Source organism: Lissotriton vulgaris, chromosome 11 (genome assembly GCF_964263255.1).
Source record: "Lissotriton vulgaris chromosome 11, aLisVul1.2, whole genome shotgun sequence".
NCBI classification, from domain to species: Eukaryota; Metazoa; Chordata; class Amphibia; order Caudata; family Salamandridae; genus Lissotriton; species Lissotriton vulgaris.
Genome location: NC_141699.1, coordinates 681,796,315 through 681,810,835, shown reverse-complemented (window position 1 = coordinate 681,810,835; position 14,521 = coordinate 681,796,315). Strand labels below are relative to the sequence as shown.

General features: G+C 39.8%; 1 protein-coding gene across 2 annotated transcripts in view; it reads right to left on the bottom strand.

Moving 5' to 3' along the window:
• UNC5D (unc-5 netrin receptor D) overlaps nucleotides 1-14,521 on the bottom strand; it is a 703,309-nt gene that overhangs the window by 602,419 nt on the left and 86,369 nt on the right. For both annotated transcript variants that reach the window (XM_086943775.1, XM_086943776.1), the window contains exon 3: nucleotides 6,439-6,542. In XM_086943775.1, the coding sequence (XP_086799901.1) occupies nucleotides 6,439-6,542 (104 nt within the window). The remainder of the gene's footprint in view (nucleotides 1-6,438; nucleotides 6,543-14,521) is intronic.

The window sequence follows — 14,521 nt, the reverse complement described above, 5'->3', positions numbered from 1 at the left end:
GATGCGCTCAGGCCCATCCCAGTCCTGGTCAAATGCTGGGAATGGCATTCCCAGCATGTGAGTAGCGCTGGGAGTGTGCAGCAGTTCCTGGAAGAAGGCGTGTTTCGGGAGGAAGGCGGCGGCCATCAGAACAGGTATGGACTTTATAATTTATGTTTTTAATCTGTCTATTTTTGTGTTAAACCCTCCCCCCCGCCTCACCACTTCACAGTACTAGCGGCCGCTCATGCAGATAGGCTAGTTTTCAGAAGCAGACTTGTTATCTAATTTCTCTTCATGGCTCCGGAATGTGGGTTAAAGTTTCTCCAGAACTTAAGTCAGAAACGTCAAGCCCTTCTCAAGAATTATTTACCTACTTTGTCTCTAGAGAACAGGCAGTTTCAAGGGTTCAACCTCAAAGTAGGGCCTGTTCCACATGAAGGCAATCCTGGGTATCCATCTATGGCTAGGAACAGCCAATTTTTGCTAGAAACAGCAAAGATGGCTCCTTTGTTATGGGAAGGTGTGGTAAAATGCTACACACCCATTATTTTAAATGGCCCTCTTGTAAGAGATTCGGTCTTGAATTTCTGTGGCTGCCAGTTGCTTTGTGCTTTCTGCCCTTGCTCATTCTAAAAAATATATCTGCAGACATTCACACATATTTTTCCTAATTTGATCTTCAATTTGTCCACAAACCACATATTCTTCCACAGTGAGACCAACCGAGACCAATGGTAAAATTATTGTGATGCATTAGCCTAACAATAATGAGGTTGATCTATTTTAATCTCGATTATATAAAGATTTAAAAATAATAATATTAGAGGACCTTGTTCTTTCAGTAAGATGGCTTCAATTAATATTAACCTGTCGTGTGTCAATTCGAACTCAGCTCCATGCAAGTAAAAACATACTTAAAATGCCCAAACATCAGAATCCACTTAAGAAGAAAACATACTCTATTTTCGCTGTCCTCACATAAAACGGAGTTAGAGGAGAACTTTTGTCCCTTCTATGCGTAGGCGTCACCTCCTAAATGGAGAAACATTTAGCAGTTCGCGTAAGATTGATATGAAGGTTTAGAATATAAAGCTTTCTGTCTCGCCGTGATTAACTTTACAACTTCAGTAGCCTAAGCGAGTTGCGGTTATTATGGGAAATTTTACACTTTTATCTATAAAATAAAATAAATGAACTTGTGTGTCATGGTTTATGAGCGTTTTTGTATCTTAAACTGAACACACTGTCTACTGAATTGACACGTTTTAATGAATCATTTCAGATTGTTTTTTTTGTACTGCATAATGGAAAGTGATGTGCATAGAATCTGTATTGAGGGCATGCATAAAGGCCATTCGGAGCAGAAACTGTTCAATATGGCCACATAGTGCCAAAATCAGCGTGCCTACAGAAAAAGCTGTGCTTTAACTCTAAACAGTGAGGCACAGCTTCAAATCAAGAAAATACAGAGTGCTATTCAAATCCATGCACATTAACTTTATTTGACTTCTTGTGTTGCATTGAAACAACAGTTATGTTGAATGCGCTGTACATAATTTAAACAGCGGTATATGAATTAAAAAATATAATATTATTTAAAAGCAACGGAGTGAGGAGACGAGGCAAAGAATGCACAAGAGGCAGGTGAGAAAGGAATGTGTGTGTTTTTTTAAGTACACGAGGCATTAAAGATTGGATAATGAACAAATATTCTGTTGTGACGATTTACGATGGGAAACGGTGGATCAGACAGAGATTAATATGGAAACAGAGAATGACCACATTTATTTGCTAATTTTTGTGCACATACAGATCGATGCTAAAATATTTGGACCCGTTTTGAATAGTGGTTGCAAGCCTCTAGATTCTATAGTATATGCCTATGGATTACAGAGATTTCACATGACAGCATTTGTCTTCTCCACACCTCTTATCAAATTAAGGAGTACCAGTGCACATTCCTACACTTACTGCTAAACTTACACCTGGATAATTCAGTTGTAACTTAGTATGTGTGTGTGTGAGTGTGTGTGTGCGCGCATGCGTGTATAGCCACTGAATCCTAGCATAATGTTAGAGTAATCGGAACAGTGGATCAATGCTTATCATACAAATCAGGAACTCACAATTCCTCTTGGTCAGGGTAGTGGCCATAATAGGGAAAGAGGCAATGTAACAAGGGGAGTTCAATTTTCTTCCTTCAAATGAAACTTTAGTCACAACCTTGAAGATAAAGTTTGAGAAAGGGAGGAATAGTCTGCTCTTTAATACATTAGCACATTACAAACACACCGAAACATACCAATTACAGGCAAACTCCCCAATCCCAACTCAAGACAAACTGATGTAAGTAAGAATCACAAGAAGAAAGCTTGACTGCATGATCCATGCCTAACACATCCCCTCATTTACAAACAAGCTAATTGTTTAGGTGTAAGAAAATGAATCACTGCAAACCTATGGCAGTTGTCGAAATTGCAAGAAAGTTGAATATTAATATATCAATAGTTTGACCAAAAAAACTTAACTTGCTGGAATTAAACAAAGTCTCAAGGGCCATGCACCCTATGACAAATGATTAGAAACCCTTCCCAGATAAAATCTCCCACACACAAATGTCAGCATCTCAGATATATTCTGGAGCTGAGTGCTTATGCATCAGCATGGAGAGCTGCATAATTTCAGATAATGCATCCCTTCCCCCACTGCTGGTGTCCGTGGTACTGAACTGATGCCCAAAGTCAGTCCACGGGTAAAACCACCATCCCACTCTTACTATTTGATGATTAACTTTTGTTACTGAGTGGTGGTTGAACTAGGGGAGTATAGGAAGTTGCTACAAGCAGTTTAGGGTGCTTTGCATTGAGCACAGAGGCTTTCATTGGCAAGGAAATTTTGTCTGCTAAAATTGCTGACATAATTGGTAGCTTCATAGATGTTTCTGATGGGACCTCAGAGCCCCTACCCACCTAAACAATTGATGGACATTGGCGGCTTTCAGTTTGCACATAGTCCTAAAACAGTTCTTCCCGCAGTTAGACAATTTGACTTAAAAACCCATGGCCATGTCTGTAGAAGGTGAGAGCCCTACAAAAGTTGATTCATAAGCTAATAGTAAACCAAAAATATCACACTGAAACCTAAAAATCATGAAGAGAAATGCTGTACCTTGATATCATCTGAAGTTGTCTTTTCTTTGGTATGCGCACTGTGAATTTGTGTCTCCTAAATGGAACAGGAGCAGTCAAGGGCAAACATCTAAGCATCACGGAGAGCTCTGCTGTTTTCCAAAGTCAGGCTTTGTGTGCATTTGCTAATGCACCCTGATCTCGACGCTCTCAATTAGCGCTGCTATGTACAATGTAATCCCACTCGAGGGCACAATGGGTTCAGTCAAATGTCCTCTATTGTGCTTTGTTTAGATGCCATTCGTGGAATGTTATTGTCTTTGAGGACTGCTTTGGCATTGAGATCTGCATCTCTATGAAATGAAGGCTGTAGCTAAACAAAAGACGTTGATCCCTAAATGTTATGCACAATTGATCCTCAAATGGATAGTTATTGAATTATTGCAAAAATATTCGGATTTGTATTACAGCTTGTACTTGCGAAAAATGTCCTCTGCTAAATGTATGCAGCAACTTTGTGACACTCAGAGAAATATAATTAGTCCTCATTCACACAATGTATGATTTTATCATGTTTAGTTGCTGAACTCTCTAAATTTCGGATACAAACGCAGATGGAGGGGTAAAAAAACATAAAAAACGCAATATCTTTTTCCTTCCTTTAGATGCGATTTAGTCTTTTGTGCTCAAATCAATTTAAACTAGTTTCAATTATTTTCATCTACATCGAAAATTACCCCAATCAAGAGCAATTAGCAATGACCAAACGTTGAAAAAATTTAACTAGGAACAAAGTCAGTGCTTCAGTTGCAGTAATCTGTTTACAGAGTTATCAAGTAACGTACGCTTTTATTACTAGCCTCTCTCTACTAGTACTGGAAACATTGTACCCTAAAGTAAAACGTTGCCCAACATTCCACTCCCTCTTATACGGGCCCTTAGGGCATCTCACCAGATCCTGTTGGCCATCCCCACCTTTAAACGGTAAAGACTTGGTGGATCCCGTTTCGCAGAATTGGTCCCCCACTTTTGGCATTCACTCCCTTTTAACATCAGATCTTCTACTTGCTACTCTCATTGTAGGAGACAATTAAAAACTTGGTTGTTTTCTCAGACATATGAATGAATGATCTAATGAGCAGCTGGCCACCTCTCTTTACAAAGTACCATGAAACCATATAGTGAATGTGCGCTCTACAAATATTTTTTTATACAACATACCATCTTGAAGATGCCATTAAAGGCCTCTAAAACAAACATATCATCCATTCAACAAATCTCAAACTTCTTAATCAGATGAGACTGGTATTTCGTTGCTGTATTTTTAATTTTTTTTTTAATTGAAACATTTCCTTCCAACCCGCATCTTTTTTAAACGCCATGTTTATTCAGAATTTGCCGCAGATTCTTTTATGCTTTAAGTGGCCAGAGTGTGGCCCAAAGGTAAAAGCAGCATCTCTCCAATGGAAAACATAATGAGGAAACACAGTTTGGGTTGCTTATGTTACAGTTTAAAGGTAATGGAGGGAAGCACTTTGAGCTATACTGTCCAAATTGGATCAAGCAAAGGCTAGGTTTGGGTGAAAATGTAATTACATCAGCAAACTTTGTGAATTTTGTGTTATAGTAAATTCACTAAATTCCTTGAAATGTTTCTGAAGTATGCTGTTTGCGCATAATTTTCAGTCACAGGAGACTTGTTGATGCAAAAAGTCCTGCCTGAGAGACATGTTCTCCCTGATCCATTGTTCTTTTGGTAATGCTTTAGGATTTTCTTTTGACACAAGGTAATTTTTGGCGTGAATTTTTATTCGAGATACTGGTAAACCAAGTTTCACATCATTTTGCATACCACCAATTAGTCTGCCCCAAAATGTAACAATTTCGTATGACTTTTCAAAATAGATTTACACATAGTTAGACGCTGTAGGTAATGGAAGAGACAAGCCAAAATATTAGAATACTGAGGAGTGTGAGAATCAGAAGTAAAATTTGATTCAAACTTTTCTGTACAACACGTTTTTGCCACCTCAGATCCAGACACTGACTTGGTTATGGGTAAGTCGAAAGATTTATCGACTTGTCAGTGGTACTGATAAACTGGCAAGAATAGAGATTAGTGTCAGTTACATGTCTAGCATAGTTGTCTATGTGACTAAATCTACTTCTGTCCTAGCATGTTTAAATGAGAACTAGCTAATCTGTCTGAGGGGGAGCACGCCTCTGTCAAGATGCATTTACTTTGAGTTTCTTGAAACTGAAAGGACTGTATCTGATTCTTAATAAAGGCCAGTCACTTTTGGTTCTATTCTCCTCATAGTACTCATGAGAAGACTTCAAGCAGAAATAGTCCTTCTTTCATGTCATGAGGTGAGCCAAAAACGACCTGTTGGCAAATTCTTAACTCACACACCACAAGACACCTTCCCTGCAGTCCTCTTCTTAGTAACAGGATGCTCTTTTACTGTGAACCTGTTGTGCTTTGACCAAAATTCATCTGTTTGTTTATTCCATTGAGCTGTTTAAGAAGAGAGCATGTTCGATCCCGAGTGTAACTGCACTTTAACAATTAAATACAGTCATGGAATGTGTAAGGTTTCCCTATCATTTGCGTGTTATCAGTAAATTAAATATGGAATGTAGTATGCAATGTGAATCACAGTGCAAAGATTTTATGGAATTGGGAAAAATGTCACTAACAGCTTCAATATTTTGAAACGAATTACATACTTTTGCCATCTTGTTGAAATAGCAAATTTAAAATTTGCCAATCCCTTTGAGATGCACTATAACTTTTTTTCCTCCCTGGAACATGGCTAAAGGAAAATGAATAGTATTTCTTAATGACACAAAGAAAGGGAAATTAAAGAATATCAAGTGAAATTGGTTTTTAATAAAGGCTTCTCTCTTCCTCTACTTACATATTCCCGATTAAGATGCTGGATCATATTTGTAACCTCATTGGAGATAGGGGAGAAAAATGGCTGAGACCTCACTTGAAAGTGACTAAGGTGACGTTACAGCGCTGAACAAAACTTTAGAAATAAATTCATTGATCTTCTAGAATTCGAACAGCATTCCACCATAGATCCAGTGTTATATTGAAATTTTACTTGTGATTTTAATCTTACTTTCTATTCTCTCAATATAATCTTGCAGTGGTCTTGGCGAGTGCCACCCCAGGAGACAGCATATGCCCATAACAAAGTTAACACAATGTTTTTTTTCAAAATCGGCAAACGTGTCAGTCCACCGGATAGTCATTAGAAGTTCAGCAAATGGGTCAGTGCAGGCCCCTCTGTTTTTGACAGAGCTGCAATGTTCCTACCTCAGCAGTTGGCACACCCTCTGGAGGGCGGCAATGCAGAACAATCATCCCTTCAATGGGAACTTCCTTTCCTTGTGGGTCTTGTTCAAAGTTCTTCCTTAAGTCTGGAATAAAATACATGCAAATTTTACATCAGAGCAATACAAGATCTCACAGTAAAATTATTTTCTCAGTTAAAGACAATCAAACATGCTAGCCACCAACTAATGGGTTTTCCCAAACTTATAGAACAACACACATTAACTGATTCTGAATGAGAAATCAGACACACGTTTTTCAAAAGATTACTAATGGATTTTGTTTTTGCATCAGTTTGAGAATGTAGGTTATTGGAGTTGATGATAGTCCACCACAAGTAATAATGTCACTATTCTTTTCAGTTTAGTAAAAGATTCAGTAATTTGAACCCGAGTTCAACCCCTCATAGCTATGGCACATAGCAGGCAGGCTTAACTTAAAAACATGTAAAACATGTAGAAGTATAAAAACTGTTCAAATAAATTGAAAACACAAGACAGTAAAGGCCCCCTCTATTTTATTTAATAGAGTATATTCTAATGAACAAAATAAAACCAGAACAAAATTAATCCAAAAATGGGAACTGGAGTTATGAGGTTTTAAAGTTTGAAATAAATTTGAACCCCCTAAAGCACACATCACCAAACAAGAGTAACTGCTCGTGCTGGACCCAGATAAGGGCCAGTTTTGAGGCCGACTGTGATAAAGGCCAAGGTCGGTCCTGGTCAAAGAGTTACCTTTGGACTTGGACATTTTTCTTGAGAAAAGCAGGTCATCCTTAACTCATTTACTGGCAAGCTGCAGGCTGGCTCTGACAAAGGTGTGATTTTGAAGTTCGGGGTCCTGTTGTGGTTGTCGACAAAAGCAGGAAAAATCAAAGCAGGCGAAGTCCATCGTCCCTGCCTAGGAGAGTTTCAATGTCAATCACTTTGGAGAGGGATAAAACCCAGATCAGTTGACTGGGGGTGAGTGTTTGATTTGCTGAAACGCTCCGTCCATCATCTCCTTTTGTATCGCTTTGTTCGCCCTAAATTGGCAGGGTATGCTCAGACGTGAGTCCCTTGCTCACTTGGCCACTGGATTCAAGGTAGCCTGGCTGGTGAGGATTATGAATCTGAAACCGGTACCAGGATGCTTGTTTCCGGTCCAGGGAAGACATGGCGTGGCAGTTCGGGCTGGACTGTTCCCATGAGGCACAGGGTCAGACTGATTTGCATATGACCACGTCTGAACTGGGGTGGCTGAGTGAGCTAAATAATGGTGATGGATTAAACCCAGATCAGTTGACTGGGGGTGAGTGTTTGATTTGCTGAAACGCTCCGTCATTCATCCCCTTTTGAAACACTTTGCCTCAGCATCGCTTTCAGTGAAGTCCTATATGTCAGACTTAGAAACTGTTCCTGGAAATCAGATCTCGTTCAGCGAGTCAAATCAGTAAGTCAGGTCTGACGGGCATTTCGATGTCGATAGCTTCAACTTAACAACAGTCTCTATCTACAATTGGTTCTCAATTGGCACAAATATGCTGCTCAAAATGACAAGGTGGTGCTTGGAAAATAACTTTTTTATGTATGGGAAGGACACATACAAACAAACAAGGGGTACTGCTATGGGCAACTTCTCCACCCCAAGTTATGCCAATCTACATATGGCAAGGTGGGAGGAGCAGGTGCTCAGAGTGGAACATCTGAAGGAGTGGAATGAAAATATAGTACTATGGACTAGATTCATAGATGAGTTGTGTATTCTATGGAACGGTACCCCTGAATCTGCTCAGACCTTTGCTTCCAAATTAAATAAGAATAATTTGAATCTAAGATTCACTGCTCATATTAGCAAGAACAAGGTATTTTTTTCGATTTAGTGGTTTTTGTGAAGGACCACAAAATACACACTAAAACATACAAAAAACCAACAGATGGCAATTCAATTTTGCATTCTGAGAGGTTTCACCCAGTCAAACTAACACAAAGAATACCTTATACGGAACATATGCGAATGTTTAGAAATTGCATTGATAAGGGTACTTTAGAAGAGGCTCAAGGTGAACTAGAATTGAAGTTCACAGAAAGAGGTTATAGTAAAGTAACTCTGAAACATGCAAAGGAGAATGCAGATAAAACGTCAAGTGAGTCCCTGCCCTTTGCACACAGTAAAAAGAAAAGAGAAAAGAAGAAGCAAAGGACAAAGAAATGCCCAGGATGATAACAGGGTATAATCTGCATCACCAGAAAATAAGACAGATCTTGACGAGGCACTGGCATTTAGTTAAGAGGGGCTCGACAATATCAAGTTTGGTGAAAAGCAAGCCAACACTTACCTTCAGGAGAGCAAAAACCATGCACCAGGAAGTAGTAGTGATTAGCCCAGAGGTGCAAAATTTGAAAACATGTTTGAAAGGGAGCGAAGGATTTTGGAAATGCCACAAATGCAAGGCATGAAAATTTGGTGTAATTAAAAATAAAGTTTGTTCGCTACTTTTGAAAAACCCTGTGAAGATACGTAACATTTACACATGTAGAAGTGATTATGTAGTGTATGTAGTGCAAGGTGCCTGCCCAAAATGGTACGTGGGGAGTACCATACATATGGCTCATGCAAGAATATTACAACATCTAAAGGCAATCATAAATGATGACAAAAGTTATCCAGTTGCCCGTCAGGTAAAAGAACACCACAAAGGCAGATGCGAAAGTGTGCGCTACTTCATTCTAGATTCAGTACCAAAGAATAGGAGGGGAGGAGATGGGGAGCTCAAATTAAGGTAGTTAGAGGCCAGGTATATTGTTCTCCTGAATACCAAAATCCGCTCAGGTCTGAATACAGAAGAAGAGCTACAGTTAATGTATACACAGGATGAGCTCTTTACACACTCGTATTCAAGAGAATACCCAATTTTAGAATAGGACATGAAAGTTTATATTATACAGATTTTGCATATTCAGCATGTACTAATATAGAGCTCTAGAGCACTTATCGTTTTTAAGGAGCAGAGGTGGGAATAATATTAACAAATATATATTTGCAAGTCTTTCTTCAGTGGTATTATTCACAAAAAGTATTTGTCTCAGAATATTAAAATGTAAGATTGTGAGATAGGTAATACCATGGCACTAGCACTTTGTGATTGAGTAATTTTTTTTACAACAAATGCTATAATTAAAAGATTTTTTCTCAGTTTAAGTCAATTGATGGAAATTGAAGAAAAATGTTTTTTTGTACAGCACTTTCATTTTATCACAAATATGAATTGAAGGAAGTTTATTTTAATTTTATTTGTAATTTAAATCAATGTATGTACGTATGGGAATTTATAAACACTTGGATGCGTAAGCACTTGCACTTTATCGCAGCTCAAAAAAGTCTCTTGAAAAACATTTAAAAAACAACATTGGAAAAAATAACTTTATTGAGGAAATAATTGTGTTAAGGTGAAAGAAAACAGTTGGAAGTATGTTTACCATCTCCATGATGAATGTGTGAAAAGACTGAGTGACTGGTATTTAAATAATAATCATGTGATCATCTGAGTATTGTGAACAAGGCAGTTGAGACTGCCAAATGCGTCACGCCATCCATGCCATATCGTGTTGCAATAAAGTTGAAGAATTAACTATTACAGTGGTGTTGGTGCCTGTTTTGGAGTGGAGCAGGAGTCGTAAACAAATATATATATATATATATATATATATATATATATATATATATATATATATATATATATATATATATATATACACACACACATATATATATGTATGTGTATGTGTGTGTATATATATATATATATATATATATATATATATATATATATATATTTAACATCATGTAACCCAGTTTTAGCTCATTTGAAATGATTATTACAGTTTACATTGTGACTAAGGTTCTGACTAAAATGGCTTGTTATCTATCAACTTATTTGCAACAATTGCACAGAAGCATAATTTGCACTAATAAGCGTGATTTTGCACACATTTGGTTTTATAGGTATTTATATTAACATGTTTTAACTCCATATCAAATAATTTTATAGAGTTTTATAAACATAAAATATTTACATAACCTATGCGTCATATTGCACATATCAATCATCAAGCATTTATGCTGTTATAATTCCTCAACTAATACAAGGGAATACTGCGCTTTAATTTATCATGGCCAATATGATGAAAATGAGAATTAGGTCTTTTCATATACAACTTTTAGCTATTTATTGCGTAATGTTGCACATTGTTTTATTATGCATTCAAGTAGCAATATATATGTATAACTATGTAAACCAGAACCTAGCAAATATTTAAACTGGTCGCTACTGATACACAGGAATATAAGGTCAACAGAAGTATTTTCTCACTGTTTAGCATCACATGATTGGAATAGTTGAAAAAAATGAGTATTTAAACATGCACCTAACTGCAGTGTCGCTATGTGATCAAGGTTACTAGTTAACCGAAACGCGTCATGCCTGGAATACCATTTGAAAGAGCTAATAAATCTTCCCACTAAGTACATCTGCTGCTTCGGGGTCCTTTGTCTGTTTTGGTGTGGAAAATCGCCTTGTGAACAGAAGGTGTCGAACGATATACATATATATGTGTGTGTGTGTGTGTGTATATATATATATGTACATACATATATCCCCTGGAAACTCGAACCACTTCCTGATTCCACCGCGGTGGACATGCGAGGCGATATATATATTCATAATGTGTGGAGTATATGTAATTCATTGATACATTGTTTCTAGTCTTATATTCCTGTCACCTTACAATATGGCCTCTGTATACATGGGAGCTAGATTGCAAAATGCACTTTAGTCTTTCTTCAATGTTTAACATGACCTGACTGCCCAATGACATTGATGTTTATTATAAGGAGGTGCTTTGATTTGTTTCACTGACATTGAGAAAGGCTTGGGAGCCAAAATGTGTGTATCAGTTTACTGTGGTTGCGTAAAAATAAATTACATTTTTTGATTCTGAAGGCTTGAGCGAGCAGCATTTTGTGGAACAATTAAAATATGTATATATTCACCGAAAAAAAACAAAGGTTACAGGAATATTATAGTTAGGTTCAGATATTACACACTTAAAACCATAGAAATTTAGCAGTTATACTTATAGTTATCTCAAGTAACTATAACTCGTGCCCTAAGGTAACTATAACTCAAACCCCACCATGCACAGTTTTCTTATCAACTATTTCACTGCACATGTTGCAGTGATATTATCAAGAATGTCATAGAAGATGTCAGAGTGATGTCATATGTGGTGTAATTAGCAGTGCATGGCAAGAGCATGAGTTGTAGCAACCTTAGGGCACAAGTTGTAGTTACTTGAGATAACTATATCTGTAACTATTGTGTGAGTGGTTGTGTTCCTAGACATACAAATTTGGATTTCAGTTAATTTTTGAAAAGTACTGAATAGAATTACACCAAATAGCAAAAAAGGGTTCTTCTGGACCAGAGCTACCTTTCTATCAAATTTTGTGTCACCACATTTGCAGAGTAGTGAAGAAAGGGGACAGGGCCTCTGACCAGATCTCAGGAATTCCACTATGTAGGAATTACAGGAGGTACCAGGAGGGCTTCCTGACCCCAAAGGTCCCTTTGGAGCCAAGGAGAACATTCCCCAACTAGTAGACCACCAGGAGGCACGTTTGCAGAGTGGTGGAGAAAGGGGGCGTGCCTCTGACAACTTCTCAGTAATCCTCCTGTGTGGGACTTAATGAGGTAACTGGAGGGGTAGTTGGACCCCAAGGACATCCTTGGGGGCCAACTACCCCTCCGATTACCTCTAGTGAGTCCTTTACAACAGGATAGTTGAGATCTGATAGCAGGCCATGCACCAGTTCTCCAACACTCTGCAAACCTGCCTACTGGCACTCTACCAATAGGGGGGTGCAGTCCCAATGATTATTGAAGGTCCTTTGGGGCCTACTACCCCTCCTACTACCTCCAGTTAGTCCCATACAGCAGGATTGCTGAGATCTGATAGCAGGCCACGCCCCTTTCTCCACCCCTCTGCAATCATGCCTCCTGGAGCACTACTAGTAGGGGGTTGATGTCCCCTTGGCTATTGAGGGTCCTTAGTGGCCAACTACCACTCCTGGTACCTCCAGTAAGGCCCACACAGCTAGATTGCGGGGAGATGGTCAGACGCCATGCCTCCTTTCTCCACCACTCTCCAAACGCACTTCCAGGTGCACTACAGCTTGGGGGAAAAAAATCAACTTTAGTCCTGAGGCCCTGAGGAGGCAAGGGGCCGCCATCCCCCCACCTGCAGTGTCCCGAAAGGTGCGTTTGCAGAGTGGAGGAGAAAGTGGCATGGCCTCTGACCACCTCTCAGCAATCCCACTGTGTGGAGCTTAATGGAGGTAACAGAAGGTCTTCTTGGCCTATAAAGACCCTCAGCAGCCAAGGGGACTTCTCCCCCAAACAGCAGTGTGCCAGGAGGCACATGAGCAGGGTGGTGGAGAAAGGATGTGGGCCTCCCGCAAGTTGCCGCTTTGTTTTTTTTTTAAGAAAAGGGGCCACGTGGCCCCCTTCCCTGGACAATTGCGGCCCCGGGACCCCATCTCCCGGAGCCCAGCCTTTATTTGTATTTACTTTTCACATGGTGGGGACGCGCTGCCCCACTTCCCAGGCCTATTTCATCCCGGGGACCCCATCCTCCAGGGCATTTTTTTTTTAAATCGGGAGGGTGCCAGTGTGGCCCCCTCCCCAGGCCGTTATTGCCCTGGGACCCCATTCCCGGGGCATGGCCAGCTCATTGGGGACCGTGGGGGAGCCTCCAGGCCCCCACGGTCCCTGCCAGCTCCCCGCCTCCTGCAGGAACCAGCATTGCTTTTGAACAGTGGGAGTTGCAAACATTTCTATTCCACTTTATTGAAGCTAGAACATCTTTAATGCTCTAGCTTCCAAGAGGTGGACCGAATCTGCTATGGTGGGCTAAATAAAAGCGCTCCTGGGAAGTGGTTGTCCCAGGGGCTGTGGGGGGCGGAGTGGGCCCCAACATTTTCGTTGTTACAGCTCCGGGAAGGTGGCGGTCCCCAAGGCAGGGGGTTCTGCAAGCCCCCTTATATTGTTTCAATAGCCCGGGGAGGTGGCGATCCCTGGGTTTTGTTAAGCCCCGGGAGGACGGCCCTGTGAGCCCCTCTCTTATATTAATGGTATGCCCCGGGACCTCACCCAACTGGGGGTTATTTTAAAGCAAGCGTGAGAGCCTGCGCTGGCTGTAAAAATAATCATTTTTGCTGTGAATTTCCAAATATCGCAGATTTGCTGCAATTTTTATTTTAAACAAATTTTATGCCGTGACGGGGTCCCAGGTAGTCTCCAAGACCATGGCTTGGTGGTCAGGGTATTCCTAAACTTCCCCCTTTTCTTTATTTTTACTTTTTTTTGGAACTTAGCTTGAAGCCAAGTCTTAAGATGTCTGCCAACACTTCCTGGTTGAAGTGTTGGCAGCCAATCAGAGCAGTGTATTTCTCTGCACTAGCTCCTTTTGCTCAAGGAGACTTCACGGCCAGAGGTATGACTATAATTTCAAACTTACATTTCTCAAAAACTACTGAACGGATTTACACCAAATACGCAAAAGGCACCTCCTTGAACCAAAATCTACCTCCCTGTCAAACCTGGTGTTAGTCTGTTCAGCGGCTCGGGCTGTAGGTGTGGCTAAAGGTTCCTATGGGAATTAACATTACATACCCATCCTTATTTCATGCCTCAAATTCTTGGTCCCCACTGCACGGATCATCCCCAACCTTTCCATGACAACCAGAACCTACCTTCACACTTTTGGGGGAAACTTTCATGAAGATTGGTCAAACTACGCCAAAGGTAAAGCCAAGTCAAAAAATGCTTTTCCTATTCAAACTAGGTCCTACCAATAACTACCTGTTGGCGAACACCAAAATTCAAATTATCGAATTTCTCCTCATCAGCCATAGAATTAATTAATCCATGACTGATTTATTCAAGGATGTGTAAGTCACCGGGCTAAAACCTTGCAATCATTTGCCGACAAATTCCCATATTTCATCATCTGCAGAAGACGAC